The 24,818-nt window shown below is 34.4% G+C and overlaps 3 protein-coding genes and 1 pseudogene across 7 annotated transcripts; all 4 read right to left on the minus strand.

The window, feature by feature from the left end:
- Positions 1-66: 66 nt before the first annotated feature.
- LOC123200757 lies at positions 67-2,678 on the minus strand (annotated as a pseudogene).
- Positions 2,679-4,793: 2,115 nt separating this feature from the next.
- LOC123200760 (PHD finger protein ALFIN-LIKE 4-like) lies at positions 4,794-8,989 on the minus strand. The gene is made up of 6 exons (XM_044616131.1): positions 8,629-8,989; positions 8,320-8,431; positions 8,145-8,177; positions 6,984-7,212; positions 6,279-6,414; positions 4,794-5,298 (listed from the first exon to the last, which is right to left on the minus strand). Exons 2-6 carry the CDS (start codon positions 8,414-8,416, stop codon positions 5,035-5,037), a joined length of 759 nt encoding a protein of 252 aa, XP_044472066.1. The 5' UTR covers positions 8,417-8,431; positions 8,629-8,989; the 3' UTR covers positions 4,794-5,034.
- A 1,406-nt stretch (positions 8,990-10,395) lies between these two features.
- Positions 10,396-15,174, minus strand: LOC123200758 (alpha/beta hydrolase domain-containing protein WAV2-like). 4 transcript variants are annotated; one of them, XM_044616128.1, is made up of 8 exons: positions 14,797-15,174; positions 13,998-14,033; positions 13,771-13,849; positions 13,598-13,652; positions 13,389-13,505; positions 11,932-12,096; positions 11,344-11,587; positions 10,396-10,683 (listed from the first exon to the last, which is right to left on the minus strand). In XM_044616128.1, exons 1-8 carry the CDS (start codon positions 15,032-15,034, stop codon positions 10,658-10,660), a joined length of 960 nt encoding a protein of 319 aa, XP_044472063.1. In that variant the 5' UTR covers positions 15,035-15,174; the 3' UTR covers positions 10,396-10,657. The 4 variants fall into 4 exon arrangements, with proteins under 4 accessions (XP_044472063.1, XP_044472064.1, XP_044472065.1 ...); XM_044616129.1 differs by having other exon boundaries at positions 10,396-10,677; positions 14,797-15,173; XM_044616130.1 differs by having other exon boundaries at positions 10,396-10,772; positions 14,797-15,173.
- A 1,804-nt stretch (positions 15,175-16,978) lies between these two features.
- LOC123200140 (nuclear transcription factor Y subunit A-3-like) lies at positions 16,979-22,240 on the minus strand. Of its 2 annotated transcripts, none has more exons than XM_044615280.1 (6): positions 21,756-22,240; positions 19,496-19,893; positions 18,374-18,486; positions 18,222-18,299; positions 17,733-17,912; positions 16,979-17,514 (listed from the first exon to the last, which is right to left on the minus strand). In XM_044615280.1, the coding sequence occupies exons 2-6, from the start codon at positions 19,803-19,805 to the stop codon at positions 17,167-17,169; spliced, it is 1,029 nt and encodes a 342-aa protein (XP_044471215.1). In that variant the 5' UTR covers positions 19,806-19,893; positions 21,756-22,240; the 3' UTR covers positions 16,979-17,166. The 2 variants fall into 2 exon arrangements, with proteins under 2 accessions (XP_044471215.1, XP_044471216.1); XM_044615281.1 differs by lacking the exon at positions 21,756-22,240 and adding an exon at positions 20,974-21,657.
- Positions 22,241-24,818: the final 2,578 nt, after the last annotated feature.

A 24,818-nucleotide genomic window follows, 5' to 3' on the forward strand; every position in this document is an offset into this window, starting at 1 on the left:
TCTTCATTTCTGTTTTTTAATTATGCCTGCTACCTTTGTAACTTATGCATTGACAGGAATCATTTATTGCAATTAAATTTCAACTTCTATGTTGCAAGAAAAATTTAGTTTTCATGTAAACAGAACAGAAACAGAGACCCCCATATTATCTTTATTTATTTTTTTTCCCTACAGATACAATTATAATTGCACTGGGACTGTATTGTTTGTTTTCCAATTGCTCATGCAGTTGATGAGAACATCTCCCAGCTTCCCTTCATTGATAGCCTCATAAACCTTCTCAATATCCTCTCCTGGACTCACCTTTTTGGCGCCACTCAGAAGCTCAGTTCCCACTTCTTCCCTCACAAACCTGTATATAGGATATGTCCTGCATTTCTTAATCCTCTTTGCAATTGATACGTCTCCATTATCAAACCTCTCCCTTGCTTTTGATATTTCTTCTTCTAGTCTTGCTTTCAGTTCCTTCATGAATACCGGGATTTGCTTGAAAATTGAATAGCCATTTTCATTAGCTTTAGAATCTGGAAGTGCTTTTGCAACGAGTATTTCTTGCAGCTTTGGCAAAAAGGCATAATGAGGGTTGGTGGGATCATCAAGATAGGAGAATACTGGTTGGTGTTCAACAACCTGCAAGAGTTCTGTCTCTGCGAAACGTGAGTTGAGTAGTGATCCATCTTCAGCTATGTAAAGGGTTTTCTTTATAACTTGGCGAACGGTTTGTTTCACAACTTGTCTCATGTTCTCTTCCAGATGCCTCAAGTCAATTGCCTGGCAAAGGGCTACCATAAAAGTTGCAGACATCAGTTTTAGTATCTCAATTGCCTCTGCACTTTTTCTTGCGAAATCAAACCAAGAGAATTCACATCTTGGTTGTGTTGTTCGGCGCTTTGTACATGTGTTGTAACAGGATTTGCCAGGTACTGAAGCTCTGAACAATATGCTGCCATGGCTATCTCTGCGCCTTTGAATCCATAGTCCAGGCTGGGATTAGGTCCACCAATTAAGTTAGAAGGCAAACCATTGTTGTAGTAATCACAAACAAGTTCAGAGAACTGAGCAAACATTAGCTTTCCAATTGCCGCAATGGCAATCCTGAGATTGTCCATGGAAACACCAATAGGCGTCCCTTGGAAATTTCCACCATGGAGAGCAAGATTCCGAGAAACATCAATCAAGGGGTTGTCATTAACAGAATTGATTTCCCTTTCAATTGAATCAGTTGCCATACGAATGACTTCAATCTGGGGACCAAGCCACTGTGGAGAGGTTCTCAGTGCATATCGGTCTTGTTTGGGCTTTGTAAGTGGATCTTTTTCGTTGCGAATTTTCGCCTCTTTCATGTAGTCACTTCCATCTAACAGGTGCTTCATTATTGCAGCTGATTCAATTTGACCCGGATGGTGCTTGAGCTCGTGAGTTAGAGGGTCTGTGAATTCGGGCTTGCCATGCATGACTTCACAGAACAAAGCAGAGAGAACTTCCGAAAGAAGGACCAAAATGTTGGCATCGAAGCAAACCGTTGCAGCCACAGCTGAACCAACAGCTGTTCCATTGACAAGAGCTAAACCTTCCTTTGCTTGCAGCTCAAAGGGAGCTGGAATTCCAGCTCTCTTCAGAGCTTCAACAGCAGAAATCTCCTTGCCTTCGGGAGTAACCACCTTGCAATTATGGCGGCCAGTTATCAACCCAGCAATATAAGACAAAGGCACAAGATCACCTGAAGCTGTAATAGTCCCTCTTAGAGGCAGTTTAGGGATCAAATTGTTGTTCATCAGCTTGGCCATTGCTTCAAGTATCTCCCAACGTATGCCAGAGTAGCCTTGCATCAGTGTGTTCACACGGACAAGCATTGCCGCCTTTGCATAACTGGAAGGAAGATTGTCTTTACCAATGACTCCGGCATTAAGAAAACGAATAAGCTCCGTTTGAAGATCAGCGGTTTTGTTGGTGCGTCTATGTGAAGTGGCTCCAAAACCGGTTGTAACACCATATGTATCTGTCCCGCGAGAGATGTTTTCAGTGACCCAATTGGCACTTTTCACCACCCGGTCACGAGCAACAGCCTCATCAGGGTTAACTTTCACTTGGTTTCTGCGTGCAATGGCGGTAACCTCAGCAACAGTGAGAGTTGTACCCTGGATATCAACAGTTTCAGCCTGGGAAAACTGTGACAACATTTGAAGGACTTGGTCAAAATGGGAACACTGGAGGGCCTCAACAGCTTTCTTCCAATGTAGTGGGGTTGAAACATGAGAATTTTCTGGTATACAAATGGGGTTGTTGCTGTGTTTTTGAAGAGTTGGGGCAAGTGAAAAGGCAATCTCATTGGTGGCCATTGCCAGAATTTGGCACTGAATTTAGTTATGAAAGAGTTTAAAATGCTATTGGAAGGTGTGAGATTGAGAAGGGAGTAGAGGTGAAATTTATAGTGATGAGTGAAGAGACATATGGAAGTGGGAAAGGGCTGCTGAAATTTGTCAAAATAAAGTTGAAGAGGAGAGTGAGTTTGGTCGGTAGAGTTGCGTGGAAGGAGAGGGGAAGTTTTGGCCATCTTTACTCCATGGAAAATGTTGTTACTGCTTGACCATTGACTCAATAAAGCCCAAAGGTTTAATATCATCATACAAAACAGCAATCAACATGCCATACATACTTTAGTCCTTTTCCTAGAAAATATACCATCTTAAGCTAACCAACCATATTTTTGTCTTTTTGGATGGCCCGTTTTCTCCTGTCGTTTGAGGCTTTCATTTTTCCATCTCGTTAATAATAAAGATGTAGCCATGAAATTTCCCTTCCCTTAAAATTCCTGGGCACTCAAACTCACAACTTCAACACTAAATTGTAATTAAGTAATATTATATGTACATATTTTAAATAAACAAAATAAGTATATAATAATATGTCATTATATAATTAGGTGTTACTTATTCATCATCTGGTTTGTCTTTTTAGGTCATTTGTGCACCATGAATCGTCTTCAGGGTCATGGGTTTTTATATTCCACCGATTGTGTTTTGTATGACTCAACTATGAAGACTCATGATCATCTTTTTGTGAGTAACGATTTCACTACTATTTGGGGAAAAATCAAAGTTAGGATTCTTATGACTTGACTAAGTTTCTTTAGATGCACATCCAAAGTTGATATCTCTCTAGACTAGTAGCACATTCCACACAAAACCGGCTGAAAACTTGTCAAAGAAGTGACCCTTCCAGGCAAAGTGATTGAAAACCACCCCAACTCATGGACATGTGGTGACTATGATAGATATATTAGAAATCATTAACAGTAAAGTGGCTTAACTGGGTTGAAATAAGGTGGTGTAAAAGTTTAATCTACAAATTATCGTAGTGTTTAACTGGTGAAAAATTATGGCAATACCGTAGAGCTGTTGGGGGATCTAGACAGTATATTCAGTAATGTAATTATTTAGGTCCATACCACAAGTAATACATATTATATGTAGAGTCATACTATATACATAAATAATGAGTATAAATTTATATACAAATAATTATATACCTTCGTATAATTATATGTTACTTTATTTCTAATTCAAAATATTTAATCACATAATAACATTTATAATTTGTGTATACAATTTTATTGATTTATATACTATTCTAACCACCATCAACAAAGAAAGAATGAATTTCCACATGCCGAGTAGTCAAGTAACCTATCAGCTTCCCATTCCAGTCAAAAAGAAGGCAGCCATCGCAGTAGGCCCTTTCCATAGAGTCAGTGGCTCGTTTATCTCCTCTCTCTCCAGACCAGTTAAAAATAAACGGCCAAAGAACTATTCCCCACCCAAGTTTTGCCCCAATCTTAAAAACATATCTGTGACATCTTAAAAACCAAAACACCGATCTATAAATCAATTGCTGTTAAAATTTTTAATTAAGGTTAATGGTAAAAACATCATTTTATCAATAATATTTAATAAATATAAAATTCATTATTTTTTCTCCCTAAATTTTAAAAACTAATAACTTTACCCTATTTAAAGTTTTTTAATTTTAAAAAGTCACATTCCTCTCCCTTCCTAAACTTAGAGTTTTTCTTTTCTTCATCCCTCTGTCTAACATATCCAGTGTCGACAACCTTCTCTTTCTATCATAAACCGTCGTCATCTTCGTTTCTTCACCTTTTTCGTTGAATCTACTCATCGACAGCGCTAAACAAATTGTCACTGTCGACGAGTGGATTTGGCTAAAGAAGTGAAAAAATAAAAACAACAACAGTTTAAAGTGAAAAAGAGAGGTTATCGATCGTCAAAAAGGGTAAAGAAAAAAAACCCTAGATTTGAGAGAGAGAATATGATTTTTTTTAAATTAAAAACTTTAGATAAGACTGAAGTTATTAGTTTTTAAGATATAGAGGAAAAAATATAATAAATTTTATATTTTTTAATATTATTATTAAAATGATAATTTTACCTTTATTTATAATAATATTTAGTTGATAGGTGAGTATTTAGATTTCTGAAATATCACAGGTATGCTTTTGAAATTGGTTAAAACTTGGGTGCGAAACAGTCCTTTGGCCAAAATTAAGGTTACATTGCGCTGTCAAGTGTGAACACCCATCAAAGCCATTAAACATATCGAGAATTTCCTGGGAACGATTATGTTCACATAGGAAACAGAATGGAAATAACCTTTTGAAACCGAAAAGGGAAGAAAAGGAAAATATGCATTCAATTCAATTCCTAGCTGATGACTACATGTGAGTTAGAGTTTCACAAAGTCAAAAGTTAGTATCAATTAGAGGTAATCAGGTGGAATTGGATAATTTTTCACCTTTAAGAAGGAAAAGGAATTTCTAGACAACGGAAATACATTTCCCAGTTCGATTCAGAAACTACAAACTGTTTAACACTAACATATCCTAATGATATAGTCTTCAAGACAAAGTACTGAGTACAATATGCTGACCAACATGGCATGATACAGGAAATCTGAACAACTAAACAGTTAGCTAATTTAATCATGAGAAATTTACAGAAGATGAACCCACCTCTGGTGTCAAGGCCTAGCTCTCTTGTTGCTGCAGGAGGGGCACTTGTACTGCTTGATGTGCTCCGCCCTGGCTGGAGTGATTTTCACACATTTTCCGTGGAACCATTTCTCACATATGTCACAGCAAATCCAGAACTCGTCAGCTGCATAATTCTCTCCACATGCCCCACATAAGGTATCTCCATGCTCTTCCTCATCCTCCTCATCCAATCCCTCATCCTCCTCCTTTGGATGCACAGTCTTTGACAATTTGCCAGATTCAGAAGACCTCTGCAGTCATATTCATCAAAGAAATAATGATGCAACAAAGACATGAGAACTGGATGACACATTAATGAAAGTAGCGCACTTAATATACAGCTAAATATGCATTATTTACTAAATCCACTTAAGCTTGGTTTACTAGGTTAATTGTCTATGCACATCTGTCAATAATACTGATATATCAATTTGAACAGTAAATATCCAACAAAGACTTAGGATGTCTTTCTTAAAAAGGAAAATATGTGTTTCTTTCACAATTGAAGTTCTTTTGTCAATATCTTGTGCAATTCAAGTTAAATGTATTTGTTTACAATGCATGAACCACCCAATTACATTCCATCTATCTTGAAACAAAAGCTATAATGATACTTTGAATCAATGGGAACCAAACGTACCCAGTCAAGCACTAACATCAGAATCAACCCCCCAAAAAATCAGAATTTTCTGTTAGAAACCAATATAAGAGTAACAATAGTAGAAAAAGAGAGTCATTTCCAATATTTATATAAAAAACAATTGAAATATAAGAGGAAACAGATAAAAGATGGGTTCCCAAACTTGGCCCCAGAAAGCAGGTTCCCATAATATATACACAATAGATAAAATAATAAAATATGCATGCCAGAAATAACTATCTTCATGATTACATCAAAATATTACCATTAGATCATCACCCAAACTTGACCCTGCCTATCTAGAGGTATAGACCAGGCATTTTCCATTTTCAATTACTGTGGCAACTCCAAAACTCAAACCCACACTCCCACTCTTGTTGCTCTAAGATATTCACAACAAAAGCATGCATTGGCCCTTTAACCAGGTCATAAAATTATGGTCCAAACATAGTAAATTCCTCTCAATCCAATAATCATTGGCTAGAAATGAATAAAACCATGAAAAATCAGAACTTGATACTACATAAAAAGTATTCCACATTTGTTTTACATAAAATTTATAAGAGGGAGGGAAATTTTTGCTGCATTTACCCCTTTAGAGCTTGACTTGGATTTGTTGCTGCTGTGATTTGAAACTGCTGACTTCTCCTTTCCCTGTTTCTTTGCACTTCCAGTAACAACCTCAAAAATCGTTGGAAGATCATTAATCATAGCGAAGAGACGTTTCCTGAAATAAAAATAGCATCTTATTAATAGATGACTGGACAATATAATACAAACCATTGACATTAAGCTATCATATTTGCCTTACTTTGTAATAGACAACAAGCTAGGGGTTAACAGAGATTACACAGAATACAACAGATTATTTTAAAATATAGAAGCCAACTACTCAATTCTTATCAGTGTTTCTTCTCAATCCAATCAAAACGAGACATTGAATGCAAGCTATTAGATACAGTGTACAAGTTTCCATCCGTTGCTCACAATTTAATTTGTGGGAAAGGAAAAAAGAACTGAAAGAAAAAAGAAGAAATATTTTCATAAGAGCTCAAGCCCGAAACGAAGGAGATGAACCAAAATATGCTAAGCAAAGAAGTATAAATTAATTAGTATAATCTGACTATCCAACATTGAAAAGTTTGCATTGAAGACAACAAATCCTTGCCAGATTGTTTTCCAAAAGTTTGGTTACACAGATATACATCTAACCACATTAAATATTATATAATGACAAACTTACACATTCTACAAGTGATGAACTTAAAAAAGGGGTTGGGAAATAGAGATGTATACCTGTCAGCTTTGTCAAAACCAAATCTAGCCCCAAAATAGAAAGCCACAGAAAGTAGCCATGCATCACTGTGAACAGCAACCAGAGACAACCAATCCTTTTCCTGCATCCCATCTCTGGCAAAGTTAATACCTAATGCAGGCTCTGGGAGCTCTGGAGGCACTTCTTCAGCAGGTGAATTGACTTCCCATTGTTCATTTGGGGATCCATAAAGGCAAAGATTCTCCTTCTCTAAAAGGTATAATATTCAGTTGGGTAAGAAGTTACCACTTATTAAAACACAAAGAGCAGTTATGGAACTCCTCCGTGGAATTGAAATCTCACCAACAATCCAACAACTTTCAGAAAAAAAAATTAACCAATTCAAAAAATGAAAAATTGCACATAATTGATACTGACAGTTAGGGGCCCAAGATTTCTTAAGACTCATAGAAACATGTAACTGACAGTTACATAAAAAATATCAGCATGAACTTATTGCCATGACTATCTTATCACCCTGATGATCAAGAAACAGCTTTTAATAAACAGACTAAGTTCCAAAAACAAATGCGGCCACATATTTCACTGGAAAATAAAATGAAAAGAAACATTAATAAAGAAACACACATATAAAATCACTAAATATTTATGCCTTGGCATTTCAGTTCGTTTCAACTTTAATAGATAAAAGGATATAGATTAAGAACATTACAAAGATGTACCAAAATGTGGACATCATGCAACTGACCCCCACAAGCAAACAATTTTAACTCCATTTCTTGTCAAGTTTGGGCAATTTTATGGTGTCAAAATGCTATAACCCTTGTGATTATCATGTTTAAACATCTTAGTCATTAAGTTTATATGACTCAAGATGGAATTCAATACGAACCTGTCTGAAAAGTATGATTCTCATGCTGTGAAATACACTCCCGAAACGAAATCAAACTTTAGCAAAGCAAGTAAAACAAGCACACAAAAAAAAAAAAAAGTCCTTTGATTAAGCACGAGAAATGAATAAAGCTATAGGAAGAAGAAGCTATAGTACAGACATAAAATCAGCAAGCAGTCACAACACATTGCAATTCTAACAGTAAAGATAACCACACAGAGGTAAAAAGCAGCTAACATATTTACAGAAAAGGAGATTCATATAAGGAGTTCAAAACGGAAACCCTAACCAGGATCGCACTGCTGATAAAATTCTTCAACATCTGAACAAACAAATTCAATAAAAGTTAAGCATTAGCATGTGACAAAATGAGAAAAACCACGGAAAAACCCTAAAAGCTCACGACGTTCAAAATTAAGAGAAATTAAAAAAAAAAAAAAACAGAAATAAGGAGAAAAACGAACCAGTGGTTAGAGCCTTAATCATGCCGGTTCTACGGCCCTTAAAATCTCTGAAGACGTCCTCCACCGTTCTCGGATTGTACTGTGCTCCTCCGTCCATCTCCCAACAGTATCACTTCAACACTCCAAAATTAGAGATAAATTAATTACGCGAATTGAGAGACAGTGGATATTGTCGGAAATCTAACAGTTTGTTCAGTGGGTGTAACAAAAAACAGACATTTTAGTAGCAGCAGCAGACAGAGACAGAGACAGAGAAATTGGTTGGTGTTTTATCTTTTAATTATTAAATTTTCGAAATAAAAATAACACCTCGTAGAGTCAATTCTTTGGTAACTAGAAGAGAAGATGCTTTAGTCTGACGCGGACGATAAAGACTTTATTTCCACGTGGCATCCATCCTTTGGTTTTGATTTTCAGCCACGTAGAACCACCTGCAACGGATTTGAATTCGTCTCTCATTGGGAGGGTTCCGGAGTTCAGATCAGTAAATTGGTCACAGTTTCAAATCTGTGATAGGTCAGATCGGGTGCCTGCCGCACACGTGTCTCGGTTTAGCAATGAATCTTTGAGCTGAAAGGGAGCTCATCGGGGTGCTCAGTGTATTAGCCTGCGCAAGGGAGGGTTCGTCAAGGATTACCCTTGCCACATTGTCTCCGTTTTGGGACATCGATAATGTCAAGAACAACGGAGCATACAGTACTACGTTGTGCACAATTTTGGCATTTTACCTGGGCATCGGAACTAGCAATACCTCTGGAATGACGAATATGCCATCAGTAAGGACCGTAATCTGTCAACGGCTTTCCTGTCGAGACAATAATTAGTTGATTTGAAAGCTTGCTTGGTGAGCCGAGACCTTATTGATGCGAAAGAGGCTGGATACAAACCGAGTTTATTTGGATGTGAAATGAATTTAATTTTAACAAATCTATGGTGAATTTAACTTAAATAAATTTTAGGTTTAAATTTGAATATATAAGTTAAATATTTTTAAATTTTATTTTGAATTCAAACTTAAATATATTTAGTTTATTAAATTCACAAACTTAAACAAATTTAATATAAATAAATTAAAATGATATTATTTTAACTAATATATATAAAAAAATATATTATTTTAGTCTTTTTTTTTTGTTCAATTATAATATTGAATTAAACTTAAAACTTGACATTGTAACCAAACTTAAGTTTGACTTTTCTTAAACGAATCGAGTAAAAGTGAATACGAACCAAACCAAACCGAATCCACATATCTCTTGACTCGAATTTGATTTAAATTTGTTGAACTAACATTAAAGGTGGTTTGAGTTAGATTTGAATAAAAATAATGCTGTTCAAATTTGACTAGAATTTATCGCTGAAATTCATCACTTTGATATGTGCTTTAAATTCATAATTTGAATTCATAGTTCATTAATAAAATGATATTATTTAACATAATTCAAATTTAATCACAAGCCAAGTTCAAACCAAATCGAACAATCTATCCAATTCGTGAACCAAAGAAAATCCAACTCTTCATAACTCAAATTTGATTCGATTTTTAAACGAGATTAACTCGAACTTGATTCATATTCAAAATAAATAAATTTGAATAAAACTAACCCAATTCGATTCAAGTCAACCCTAGAACCAAGTTCAAACAACTTTGAGATGAACTCAAAAAACTGGAACTCAAAGCATGCACTCAACATCTCTCAAACCGAATCAAACTTGAATTACCCTAAACTTAAACTTAAATCAATTCGAATCTAACCCTATACGTGAGCCAACCCAACAAACAAATTATCAACTTGAAATAAACCAATTTCCTGCAATTTATTATTCAAATCTTTTTTTTTTTTCTGAAAATTTATTGTCAAAATGGGAAATTAAATGTTGATGTATTACATAAGAAAAAAATAAATAAATAATAAAGCTAACCAGTGGAATTATTCCATTATCTGAGTCTTATGATGGTAGTCTTCTTTGAAACAAATTGAATACTTGACAAAGTTGACCGTTCAGACAAGACGATCTCAGTGCTACTGATTAAATCAGAAAAAGTAAAATGAGCAGAACTCGAAAGACCAAAAATGTTAAGGATGTCAGGGAGACAATTATCAAATAACAGTCTTGTCTGCACATAAATACAAGAAATCTACCTGCACTTCCAAAAACTTCGTAATTCTTATTTTACACAATGAATTGGTCAGAATAAGCATTCAGTCTATATGTCAAAATCTTACAATGTTCGAATGGGCATTCACATCTTTCTGGTGTCTACTTAAGTTTGTTAAGCCAACAGCTCTTCAAGAGAAAAATCTGAATGGTACATCAGGGTTCAAGATGTGGTAACTCATAGTGTGCTTTTAACAGCTGCAACTTCAACAAACAGGAGAATGAGGTCCTGGTCTGTACCAATCAATAAATCTCAAAAACTTCACATGCAAACAGTCACCTTCCCTCAAAATCTGAAAATACCATAACATAAACAAGAAAAAATTGAAGAAAGGATGTCTGAGTTGAAGACATGTTTGGCACAAAGCGAAGTTATAAATTTCCCACTATTTCTATGGTGGCAAATTGAACTAATGAAGTGATTATAAGTAAGAAAAGCAATAAAGTTCAAGCAATTTTGCAATTCGGTGTTAAACAAATACCAGAAAAATATACCCCAATAAAGTTTTGTGAGGATAAGAAACCATATCTCTTATGGTTCACAGGCAGAGAAAGCATTTTGCAATGATGAAAAAAAAATATGATGTTCTGTTCAGGCCATAAGTTTGGTACTTGAATGATGAAAAAGGCTTTCTTCCAGATATTAACATAACTTGATTCCCTTAAATGGATCGTCAACTAAAGGCCTGAACAGAACATCATATTTGACATTCAAAGTCTGAGGGCAAAAACAATTCAATGAATCCACTTGTTTCCTTGGCCTTTTTCATATAACATCAGTATAATTGTTACTTCAGCTCCCATCTGGTGGCTGGTGTGGTTTGCAACACCAAGACTAAAGGCGATTCAGGGAAGAAAGAATACCAGTATGATTTCTTGATGATTCAGTTTCTTTATTCTCAGGAATATGTTGATCAAGGAACTGCTGTATCATCCTCCAGTAGTGATCGCCACCAGACAGCCAAGTATCCATATGCATGCCAGAAGGAAATTCCACAAACTTGGTTTGATTATTATGAGCAGCTGCTTTAGCATACAGCATTTGCATATGAAATGGTGGAACCATCTCGTCTTGCAATCCAGAGAGAAAAAGGACCGGCTGCTTAATCTGTAGTGATAAATCCAATATAGGAGTCATGAAAAACCTTTTGAAAACTTGAAAACAAAGTGAAGCAAGGATTAAGGAAACAGCAGAAGGTGAGAATCAACACCCTGCATTGTTTAAAATTTAATAGAAGATGCAAACAAAATCCTGAAAATGGGCTCATAGCATCAGAAAGTCACACTGCATAACAGTGCAGGCATGCAACGCATGTGAATTTCAAGAGCTAATACGTCTTATGACATGTATACTATGTTGATACAATGTCCAACATTCAGTCAGATGTCTTCCCATGATATAGATCCAGACAAGGGGTGCTGTAGAGCAGGAGATTTTACTAAAAGCCTCACCTCGCCAATGACATCAATTGTACTCCATGGAGAACGTACAAGAAAATTAAGAAGTTTGGGACCTTTTGAACAGCTGCCTCCAATAAACCATTTCAAAAAGGGCAGTAGAACTCCAGCCATGTCCAGAATAGATGTGAAAGTGTTTTCCAGTATCAATGCAGAAACCTGCAAAACAAAGGAAGATAAAATAGTAATGAGCCCAAAGATAACCCCCATAGAAAATATAAGACTTCAAACAATAAGATTTTGGGCAGGGGATCACTATGGAGGCACCAAACTAGGTGTACCTACATTATTCAATAGTTGTTTCATGTTTTGCCCGCATTAATTGATTATATTACTAAAAAGTTATTTCTCAAAAAAAAATTCAAAAGATTAAATACCATAAAGTAACACAAAGACCTTGGAACTTTGTGATGTAAATAAGACACAAGTAAACAGATAAATGAATAAGACTACTGAGATCTAACAGTCAGGTAAGTGCTTGCTTAGAATTAACTTTAAATAATTACTTAAAAGATACAGCTGGAAAAGGAAATGCTATCACAAGTAGCTAATATGGACACCAATGCATTACGTTATAACTATCAAGTTGGCCCAACAACTTTGTCCCAACAGGGTAACCCACTAGGCCTTACCACTTTATAGAGGCCAACAGATTTGTTTTAGCCATGTATTACATGTCTTTTTTATCTCATCCCCAGCTCGTATTGTATTCTTTCAAATCTTCTCCGAATCTATGAGGCACATAGACTTAAATTGTGCCACAAAGAAATTGTAAAATATGAAAGCTTAGAATTTCTCCACTTCTTTAAACAACTTCCAAAAAAAATCAGTGTAGGAGTCACTGACTAGTCAATACCTCAGACATAACACCTACATCCTAATGAAGGAAACCCTAGCTTTTATGTTGAAAAGGTGGTCAAACTTGCAATGAATTATCATTGATCAAACTGTAACAATATCTAACCATAGTCCAAACAGTACAGAATAATGAAAGACTTCTCACAACAGATTATGCACCGTGCTGCTGCTTCAGCAGCCAATGTAAAACCAAAGCTTCAAAATTATTTTCTTCCATTATCATTCTAGCCAACCATACAAGAAGATCCAATAGTTTTAAGCCACCACATGCAGTGGTTCATCAAATTTAGTGGGGAAGAAGGACAATATTCAATACTACAATCTTTCCAACTTGTTTAATAGTGTTTCAGTTACAACTTATACAGAATCTAACTTGGATATGCCAATCAGTTGCCATGTGAAATCAAACGCAAAAATCAGTAGACAATAGTAGCATTACAGGGGAAAAATGATGGAATAAAAGAAAATAAAAAAATGCCAAATCACTAGCCATGTCAATTTGGATGCCAATTCTGGTACACAAGTTTGGAATAGCATTATCAATATCAGGAGAAATAAATAAATAAAGGTAAGGAGAAAGATTAGGATGATACCTTATCAGGATTGTTTTTAGTAAGGACAGCACCAACAGCACCTCCAAGTGACCTTCCAAATACAACTATTCTAGATGTGTCAATGTCAGTTCTCTGAGAAAGATGATCCAATGCAGCCTAACAAGGAAAAATATACTAATGAGAACACTGCTAGAATTTAGAATAGCAGAATTCAGATATCAAACATCTGAATTGATGGAAAAGCACACCTGAGCATCATTTGTAATTCCATGCTGAGAAGGATAGCCATCACTTGCTCCATAACTGTTTATACAAATGAAGCATTAGTCTCCATCCAGCTAGGCGAGCAGCATACAAAGACCATTTCAGAATTTATAAACAAAGAAATCCAGAGAACTTATTATGATAGATAAGTACAAACCCTCGATATGAAAGCATGAACACATTGCAGCGCAATCTCTGTATCATTATGCGAATCATTTCAAGACGGTGAGCGATATCTACGGGTCCGAGTTAAGTTTCCACAAAGAGAAACAGGATTTAAAGACAGACTATAGCAGAATCAAGCCCAAGGGATGCAAATTTAATTTAACAAATATCTAATTCAAAAACTCTTCAATGTATCTATAGTGATAATTATAAGGATACTTCCTGCATTCTCTTGGAAAAACAAAATGGTTGGACCTGCAAAACCAAAAGCTTATACATTTTAAGCCTTGAATGTAGAAATAATTAACTTAGTCCTAAGAATTAACAAAATAAAAAAAATGATAAAAAAGCTAATTATAAATGAACCAATGAGTACTGAGTAAATGCAGAGACAATAATTTTCACATGATAATGGTAGTTATTATCCAGTATCCTAATGAAAATTTTCTTTCAATTTTTACCCGAAATATCCAACAAAACTAAAAGAAGAAAACAAATCAACCAAACACGCGTTTATTATACAACAATCAATGATCACCCAAAATCCAAATGCATTTCCTCTCTCCAAGACAAACCGAACTTAACACCTGTAACAAATCACATTCAAAACAATATTTTATTGTGACCACATTGAACAGTCAAAATTGAGCAAAAATCCCCTTGGTAAGGCATTTTCTGTCCATAAACTATTCTACAGAGTCAAAACCTAACCTCATATTATTCAACCACAGCTACTTATCAACTTCTAACCTTTAACTCCAGCTAAAGAGCGCTCAAGTAAATAATTACACAATCTATGATTGAAATATTAAGCGCGAAGAATGGAAATCACCAAGAATCACACAAATCTTACAGAAGACATTCGTTCACATGGAAATGAGCCTTAGTTGACTCTGTAGTTATAAAACTGAAATAATCACCTCAAAACGAAACCCTAACTATTAATCATAAAATTCAAAAAATAATGGTAAAAAAGAAAAAGCAAAAACGAATCGAGCTTAAAAAATTGCGATCGGACCTCGGCAATTGGGAAAGAGTTTAATGAACCAGGCATGAAGACGAACACCATCGGAGGATCGAAGCCAAACGTCGTCGTAGCTAAGACGAAGTCTGGCGGGCGTAATCGGGTAGGATTTAGTGAGACCAGGAAGAACCGGGACGTAAACAAGCTTTTCTTGGAAAGCAACCAACAGTGCCATCCCGGCCATGACTATGCCTCCAACTCCGTAAAAAAATGCACTCACGTATGACACCATTGCTGTGGATTTTCTCTTTGCTGTATGAATCTATGCTTGCTTTATTTTGTACGAGTTGCTTGTACTTGTACCTACTTATTTTTCAGAAGTATGTGATGTCAGTTCTTGGATACTGACTTGGTTAAAGTAACCAAAGCACTCCGGAGCATGAAGCCAAACGGTATGAGAAATGTAAAGTCCACATTTAGTCATTTTTTTATCAATTTGGGGTTTCCAATTTTCCACCAAATTAAAATTCAAGATAAACATACTTGCGGTAACTCTGGATTTGAATCGAGTTTATTTGATCTCAACCTTGAATTTAGTTTAAACAAATTCAAAATAAACTTAGTTTAAACGAGCTAAAATTTGAATGTTTCATATTTTTAAGTTCGAGCTTTAAGAATATTCAGTTCGTTAAGTTCATAAACTTAAAAAATTTGACATAAAACGATATTATTTCGATCAATATACATTAAAATAATATAGTTTTAGTAACGAATAGAACTAAAATTTGATTTGAATCAAACTCAAACTTAGATCTTTTGAAATGAATCGAGCTCAAAATTGGTTTGATTTGAATTCAACCATATTTACTAATAAGGGTAGATTCAAGTCTAGTTAAATTCGAGCTCAGTTGATTTACATGAAATTAAGTTCAGGTTCATCAAGTTTGGCTCATTTCAAAAGAGTCAAACTCGAGTTTGATTCGAATTCAATTCGAACTAAAACTTTTAACTTGCTCATTATTAAAATGACATTATTTTAATATATATTGATTAAAATAATATTATTTTGTATCAACATTTATAGCTCGCGAGTCCAGTTCGAGCTTAAACTCAAAAATATTAAAGTTTCAGGCTCAATTTCATTTGAGCTTAACTCGTTTGGGACTTGTTCAAATAAATCTCGAATTTGAATAAATTTGGTTTGAATCTACCCTTACTTAGCAGGTACTAGTATGTCTTCATTGTTTATTATTAACTTGAGTTTGTAGTGTATTATGTGTAAGCTTAAAAATACTTAAAAATCTCTTGAAAAACTTTATTTTCAAAGGATTCAAATGCTCCAAAAAAATCTTTCTTTCACTTTGTTATTCAACATATATACTTGGAACGAAAGAATAGTCATCATAAAGTGCACGTGGTGCTTAAGATTTTACTAGGTTTATATGTTTGTTTTATTGTAAGGGTATACGTATCATCAGAATTATTATATTTCAAAAGGGTTGGATACAACAATATTGTTTTTTATTAAATGTGGTACATGTTATCATGATTAGTTCAATTACCTTGTATTCAATGTGTCACTGGAGCAATACATTTCTCATTCATCAATGTGACAAAACTAGTTTAGTTGATATAATGATAGTTATACTCATTTGCTTACTACATTGATTTGAATCTCTTGATCTTGAGAGACACTTGCTCACAATCGATTAACTTGAATATTCCCTTACTCGAAGAGTTCGTACCCATATTAAGTGGAACAAAGTGAGTTATCTACATGTAGTTGGTCTGAGTTGTCTATACATCTATGTCAAACAATTAAATTGTCGAGGTGTTAGACATATGTCGAAGACCTACAACCTAACAATTGATGCGACTTGAAGCATAATTATTAAGGGATAAATTATAAAAGAGAAGGAAGGGTCGTCCTTGCAGCAAGCCAAATGGTCTAGCACGAGGCAGAAGTAAAGGACTTCCGGCCAATTGGCAGAGAGGGTTAGGGTCTGATCCTCCACGAAGAGTTCAAAAGAAAATTGCAGACCCGATGACACAAATGGCCTCTCATATTGCTTCCACAGGCAACCAACTTATGGAAGACGGTCAACTAAAGTGTCGGCTAGAATTAGGATTGGATTTGATCCAAGCCAAACTCATGCTCGGCTCAACTCATACATTCTCTACTAATATCGGCATTCAAGATGCGGAATGCACACAATCACTTTATATGTGAGAAGACTTGAGAAGAAAATAAACTCCAAATTTTTAAAACCAAATGCAAAAGAACAAACACACTTTTCACAACCGCATTGACATCCCTACATCAAATGCATAAATAGTAGAAGGAAGATCCTGGTATGTAGTATCTCTTTAACATTCAAGTAGATTAAAGAAGCCAAGGATGAATTGCCTGCCGGTGATGTTATCTCACCGAGCAACTGAAGCACAGTGCTGCATTTCACTGCACACAAGTCTCCCATGGTTTTGGATGGCAGAGAACCCACGCTCTGCCTGCTGCAAAATGAATTCACTGTTGGATACACTAGTGATCTCTGAGCAGGATGTTACTGAAGCAACATATTCCATTGTTCCTGAGTGACTTTCAAATTCTGACGTAGTGTTCTTTTTATGGAAATGGTTGGTGTCTGAAATGCCTCTGGCACTACTAATGCTGGTTGGATCAGCCTGCTGGAGCTTTTTAGAGCTCAGAAAACGTCCACCAGATCCTCGAACCCTGTTTACTGCATGAAGATGCCGAGACTCATGAAGATATGGCTGCAATTTATTGAAAAGTGTTGAGATAAGTGGATAAAAAGCTCTATTGAGGAAGCACAAATTCACATAAAATAAGTGGAAAAGAGGCCCTATTGAGGAAGCATAAATTCACATAAATGGATAGTTCAACCACAGAGATGAGTTTCACAGAACTTTTGAGTCTACTGACTCCTCTGTGGAACCAGAAGTTTAAACATACGCCAACTAAGCATTCATACCTTTCGAGTTTTGACAAGTTTGTTCTGGGTCAAAAGCTTTGCCCGTGATTGTCTTCTTCTCAGTATCCCATAGTACTGTTTTGGATTGACATAAATGGGGCCATCTTCTGCAGGATCAAGGGGCAATGGGACTCGTGCAGGTGCTATCCCCATCATGAGGGAGCCTATGTGAGGTTGGATCTGATGATTTATTGAGAAGACTCATAAGAGCAATTATCATTGAAAGTTATTTAACAGACATACTTAGAATGAAATGAGGCACCAATGAAAACAGATGGTCTAAGCTCCATCTTTTACCTCTCAGACCCACAGGTCAAAAGTATAGTTTAGCCTTAGCACAGATATTGGAAAACCATCCCCACATTCTAATAAGAAATAGAACTTCCTTTCATTCATGGCAAGCTATTTATTGCAAATTAACATTCACTATGATTTCCCAAATAAAAACTGTTTAGGGCAGTTGCATGTGCATAATCAGTGCAAACTTACAAGAGCTTGTGTTTGTGGTCCATATGGAGCGAATAATCCACCAAAATAATGATCACCATAAGGATATGGAGTATGAGCCTGAAATAGGTCGGAACGATTAGTTTCACAACTGAGCAAACAAGCTGCAATCCAGAAACCACATTTCAACATACCATTGATTGGTTATAATAAGCATGTTGCGGGTTGAACACAATTTCAGAATTGCTCAATGGGAAAACAGGCTTCATTTGACCTTCCACACCCTTCCCACAACTTTCATCTTGACCTGAATGCATGCGAAGACAAATTCATTTGAATTAACTTAACACAGATTATTATTCAGATTAGTTTATGCAAACATTTAAAGTCCCAAACCAAAATTAAAGTACAGCAAATCAACTTATCTCATCAGAAATGGGACTTGTGACATCATAATATAGGTACAATGTGTTCAACAAGAACACAAAAAGCAGATAGCCTTTTTGTTTCTCAAAAAATTTATTAATGATTCTGCAACAATGTTCCACAAGAACCCAATAACACTGTGCCATAACCAGGGAAGGTACTACCAACTATGTGGGGAAGAAGGGAAATACATGAACCAGGAAAATATAAGCATATGTATTAAGAAGACAAGAGATATGTTTCTAGAGATAACATGAACCTTCATGAAAAAAAATCAATAACAATACTCTGCTCTATTTGAGGCAACAATCTACTAATAAACAGAAGGAAGCTAATTCTAAAGATCACTATTCCCCTCTTACAAACTATGACATTTCAACTTCCCCATATTTCCTCCCATAACTTCTCATTGAAAGAATTAAGTGCAGCAAGAAGCAGGCTAGGGGCAGATAGAGATATTACCACATTTACACAGCACCAGGCACAAATTATTGCAGAAATATAGTGCTTTGAGATTACAGAATCGTGGTTTTGCATTTCTGATATGGAGACCAATTTGTAACAGCAAACAAGGACAGCATATCATAAGAAAGAATTGGGAAAAAGAAACGAAGGATGTAAAGCTTCAATGTTTGTGAGCCACTCATGAGCAATTCAAACCAAAGAAGAAAAAGTATGCACATAAAAGGTGTAGCAAGACACAGCATGTTTAAGATTCTGAGCCTATTAATACCTGCCACTTAATTTTTTTTACCAAATTATATAATTTTCTTCTCTTTTCTGTCTCATTTTGTAGTATGACAGCAATACTCTTATAATAGCAACAGAAGTGAGACAAAAAAAAATGTTTTCTAATGGCCAAAAAATCATTAATCTGAAAGTATAAATACCAGATTCTGATGATATGCATTGATCTTGAGAATCCACCCCTCCTACACCACTCACTTCACAGTGAGATTGACCAATTGATTGAGCTGAGGATGATTCCTGGTCTGCTAGTTGAAGACCTAAATACTTTCCATCATGAAAAAACTGGTGTGGAGATTCCACCTTCGGACTACTAATCTTGGGTAAAGACTGCAAAATTTGCTGTTCACTTGAATTCCACCACGATGGACAACTAACAGAAAAATGGGGCACAGAATGACCAGAACTTTGATCATAATTTTTCTTGGTTAAGTCTTGAATTCGAATAGCCATAGATTTCACCAATTGTCCTAAACCTTCATGAAGAAATTCAAAAAAATCCTAAATAACCAACAGTGTCGTTTCCCCCGCGTTGGTTTAGCTAATCAAAGGAAAAGTAGACAAAAAAAAAATTAGCTTTTAAAAAATATTGAGAAAAAATGTGGTAACACACCATGCAATGTTCAATATATTTTAAAAAAAACAAGAAAGACATAATTCTACACAAAAAATTCTCTCTCTCTCTCTCTCTCTATATATATATATATATATTTTGATTTCACTTAATACAATGATACACCATTGATATATCCCAGCTTGCAAATGAATCTTACTGGCTAAATGATTTAGATTAACAATCATAACGAAGAAAAAATATGAATCAGCAAAAAGATGACAAGCTGAAAGAACATGAATGCAACAGTGTTATGAGGATAAAAATTCACATAACACCATGCACTAAGGCCACCAAAAAGAGGATGTACCAAAAAACTATAGCGGTGTGACATTGTTCATAAAATCTTACTTAGATAACAACAACTGGTTTTTTTAAGTTGGCTTATTGAAGTTAGAAAATGATATTTCAAGATCTCCAAACAACATATATTACACCACAGTCTATCACTAAAACAATTTTATGATATATGTCTATACCACATGAGCAAACACTCATATGATCATATGTAGGGAAATCATCCAGCTAAAAACCCTTAACAGGGAAAATTAATATATATAGCCAAACAATTATAACTGCATTATAAATTAAGGGATGCCTAGATCATACAATGCTAGCTCTACTCTCTTAAAAATCAACAGTACTAAGGAAGGCCAAAAATGGGTTCTGAAAAATAAAAAAGAAACAAACACGCAAATACTAATAGCCTTAGCCGGTGGTCAAAAACCTTTCAACATCACAGTATGAGAACGTTTACACCACTACACCAATCCCAGAACACAGCTTTAATAGTGGAAAAACCATTGATAAAAGATCAGTGATGTTTTCATTACTTTTCCATCTCTCTTATTTATTTATTATTTCAAAGTTAAAACTTAAAGCAGGTACAAGCATATGCCTGATAACGGACGTGTAATGAGCACACTTATGAGGTCAACAAGAGACAATTTTTCATCTCATGCGTTGGTAAATAAAGCAAGGAAAAAAACCAGATATACATCAGCTAACCTTATTACAATGCCTTTAACTATAAATCAACACCAATTTTGGATCCAAACTATGACCATATAAGAACAACAAGAAAGGATTTCTCGATGAATTTTCTATACAAAAGCAAACAAACCAAGCTAGTTTACTTTGTTAGCAGAGTAAACCCTAGTTTCAGAAAACCTGAAACGGACACATAAGTGCCAGCCAAAACATTTTTTTTATTCAATATGGAGAGATAAGGCTGGCGCTTTTGTGTACATGCAAAGTGTACAGCAAATCAGACGCAAACAAGCCCACCAACCATATAAGCCAGAGGCTGGCATCTTATTCAATGCAATGAGCCGGTGAAAAGTCATTGACTTAATGAAAACAAAACTAAAGCTCAGTCAAACAAAACCTCAGGCAATAAGTGGGCAAAAAATGCAGTCACAATTCATTTCCAGAAATGGAAAACTTTGCTAGAGATATAAATTGTTTTAGAAGAAGATAAAAACATCTAAAAACAACAATAAGTCCAGAAATCAACAGTACTAAGCACTTTACCAGAAATCACAAACTTTACTATTTTCACACCAACTTGATCTCAAACTGCACATGCATTTAAAAAAAAACAACCAATAAAAACAACCCACTTGGATTCTACTACCACCCAAAAACAAACAAACCGGAAAAAAGGTAAAGAGAGAGTGAAAGAAAAAGAGAAAGTCAAGTGAAGCAACAAAAGTAAAAAACAAAAACAAAAGGAAGCTGATTAGAATGAATGAATGAGAAAACACAGAAGAGAGAAGAGAAGTGAGAACCTTTGGGATCTGTTGAGAGAAGAAGCAGCATAAAATGCAACTGATGGGAAGAACTTCGACATGTCTCCTCTCAAGAAACTCTCTCTCTAGCCAAGCATTTCAAGTCTCTCTCCGGTTTCTTGGTTGTCACTTTTAATAATATAATAATAATACATATATTTTTTCCACCATTACTCTACCATTTCTTTTCTTTTTTATTTTTTAATAATTTAACGTCATTTTCTTCTGTGGACCACTTTATTATCCACAGCCGCCCTTAACTGTAATGCGTTTCATATACCCACGCGCTTCTTCCAGGGCCAGATGACACCTGTACTTCCTTCTGTTAAACTTTTTGTTCTATTGGTCCTTTTTTGAAGTGACGCGTGAGTGAGATTCATCTCTCTCGTCAAGAATGTAATAAATTTAATTAGTTTATTTTCGAAAATACCCTGCCTTATATTAATTGTTATTATCAGTATTGGGCAAATGACAGTCTTAGATTTAATCCAATTAACTTTTATACCCGAAATACCCCTATCACAACAACAACTGTACGTAGAGATGTCAATGAGTCGAGCCGGGCCTAAGAACCAAACAGTAATGGGCTTTCGGATTGGCCCATTAAAATATAAAGACCCAAGGCCCGGCCCATATAATAGCGGGTCTTAATCGGGCCGAATTTGGCTTTAATTGGGCCGGGCCGACCCATTTAACCAATTTTTTTTTAAAAAATTTAATTAAATTTTTTTAACATAAATTTTTTTCAATTATTAAAACCGATAATAATATCCGAATATTTTATTTATAATCTCTCACTTGTGGCGGAGGAATATCGTAGTTATATAATGAAAAATATTATAAATTGATAACATAGTATAAATAAATTAATTTACATACAGTATAAATTACAAACATAAATAAAATATATCTACTATATAATATTTATCTATTCATCGTCTATATTTAAATCTCTGAATTCTTCAAAAATAAATAATTATTATTTGTGAATTTAGATATTTTATAATATTTTGTAATTATAAAATTAAAATAAAAATAAAATTGTAAATATAAAGAATTATTATTTATGAATTTAGATATTTTTTGAAAGAGAGTTAATGAGATTGAAAATATAATGAAATAATTGAAATTGAGTGATTAAAAGATTTATAAATAAAAGTAAAAATGAAGAAAAATAAAATAGTTTTATTTTAAAAAAAAATTTAAATTATGCAAGGCTTTTGCCGCAAGGCTGCTTCTGCTGCCTTTTGCTTATACCGCCCAAAAAAAAAAATTATAAACAATACTAGGTCGGGCTGGGCCAACCCATGGGCCTAATATCAAAGCCCTAAGCTTGGCCCGGCCGGTACTCTACAGTATCATATCGGGTTTTATCGTGTTCGAACTTTTTTTTCGTACTTTGAGTCGGGCCTCCATTTGGCCCGACCCAATTGACGTGTCTAACTGTACATGAATAAATTATGTGATCCCACCCAAGGTTTGCCTGAAATTCTTTTCACCCTTATTCATATACAACATCTTTTTTTATTCAAAATCAAACTTAATAATAAAAAAAAAGAATGCCAATTTGTAAAATTACTATTTTATCCTTATCATTTCATTTTAAAAAATGGCTACATAACCCTAAATTAATCGAAATTAAAAAACTATTTAAATATCAAACTTATGTAATGATCTTATTATTTCATTTCATTTCACTTTTATTTATTTCTTTTTTTGTTTCCAGTTGTAACCCATCATCATTCTTTTCTCTAACAACTCATCCCAGACTCTCGAGTCATAATCACACCTAAACTTTGCAAGCGAGTTAGTCTACTTCTTTGTCAACTTTATCATTCACATTGGGCAATTATAAGTTGATGATGAAATCGAACAATGTGTTGACAAGTTAATTGATCTCAAGGCTTACCAAGAGTCTATCTATGCAAAGAAGTCAGACATGGTAGCAAAATGTTTTTGTCATGTGTAACTAAAAGGTTAAATGTTTTGAAAATTCTTTTCCCACCCTAGGTTTTGAAAAATTTACTTCTCACCCTTAAATGTTTTTATTTCAAACTCCTACCCAAATTACAACTCAAAAAGGAGCGAACAACGGAAGAGCATAAAAATTATTTTAGCTTTCCTAAACCCTAGATAAAAAATTAAAAATCTAGGATTTTAAAAAAGGTGGGCATGCAAATTTGCATTAATCCCATAATTGCCCCTTGGTTAGTCTGATTATGATTAAATTGCATCCAGAAAAGTTTGTCCTTACTAAAATCACACTAGGTTAGACGAAATTGCGACCAACATAATTTTGCCCCAGAGGTGTAATTTGGCTAGAAATTATACTAAGTTAAATAAAATTTCAATTAACATGATTAGCCTAAGGGTGCAATTTGGCTTGAATTACACCAGACGAAGTGCCACTCGATAAGATCACACAGTAGTTAGTGTGTTTCCTATCGAATTTGGCCAAATCATTGACAACTTACTTTCAGTTTTAGTTTGTTATTAATTTTTAATTTATTTCAAAAATTATTTTTATTTTAAATTTAAAATAAAAATATACAAAAGTAGGGATTACCTGTCCAACTAATCCAAATAGGTTATCCGTTTACCAAAAAAAAATCAACAAAATATTAATTTTAAAATATATTTATTTAAAATATATATATAACTTGCCAAGTGGTGTAAGAATTTGCTTTCCTTCCAACAAAAACAAAAGCGAGGAATCTGACACGTTTGTTAGAGTAAGAAAATATTTTGATCTGAATTATATTATTAAATAATAAATAGGAGCAATAGTATAGGTTTATAGGTTTATATTTTACCTGTGTCTATATATATATATATATATATATATATATATATATATATATATATATATATATGTGTTATTATATAATTAAATATTATTTTATTTTTAATTTAAAATTATTTAATTAAATGATAATATATCATTTGTATATATATTTTATATGTTCAAAATGATTACATATAATTTTATTAAATAAATAAGGAATATTCCCTGTTGCAATTTTGATAATTAACTAATGTTGACTTCAAGTCATGATTTAACGT

Source organism: Mangifera indica, chromosome 17 (genome assembly GCF_011075055.1).
Source record: "Mangifera indica cultivar Alphonso chromosome 17, CATAS_Mindica_2.1, whole genome shotgun sequence".
In the NCBI taxonomy this organism is placed as follows: Eukaryota; Viridiplantae; Streptophyta; class Magnoliopsida; order Sapindales; family Anacardiaceae; genus Mangifera; species Mangifera indica.

Excerpts from the sequence above, each read along its gene's own strand:
- LOC123200760 (XM_044616131.1), bottom strand. The coding sequence starts at position 8,416 with ATGGACGGAGGAGCACAGTACAATCCGAGAACGGTGGAGGACGTCTTC. Across the intron at positions 7,213-8,144 it reads TTATCAGCAGTGCGATCCTG|AGAAGGAGAATCTTTGCCTT; the intron begins GTTAGGGTTTCC and ends TATACCTTTTAG. Across the intron at positions 6,415-6,983 it reads GGTTTTGACAAAGCTGACAG|GAAACGTCTCTTCGCTATGA; the intron begins GTATACATCTCT and ends TTTTTATTTCAG.
- LOC123200758 (XM_044616126.1), bottom strand. The coding sequence starts at position 15,034 with ATGGTGTCATACGTGAGTGCATTTTTTTACGGAGTTGGAGGCATAGTC. Across the intron at positions 13,850-13,997 it reads TTTCCAAGAGAATGCAGGAA|ATATCGCTCACCGTCTTGAA; the intron begins GTATCCTTATAA and ends TCGGACCCGTAG. Across the intron at positions 13,653-13,770 it reads TTCATGCTTTCATATCGAGG|TTATGGAGCAAGTGATGGCT; the intron begins GTTTGTACTTAT and ends TTGTATAAACAG.
- LOC123200140 (XM_044615280.1), bottom strand. The coding sequence starts at position 19,805 with ATGGCTATTCGAATTCAAGACTTAACCAAGAAAAATTATGATCAAAGT. Across the intron at positions 18,300-18,373 it reads CTTATTATAACCAATCAATG|GCTCATACTCCATATCCTTA; the intron begins GTATGTTGAAAT and ends GACCTATTTCAG. Across the intron at positions 17,913-18,221 it reads GACCACAAACACAAGCTCTT|ATCCAACCTCACATAGGCTC; the intron begins GTAAGTTTGCAC and ends ATAAATCATCAG.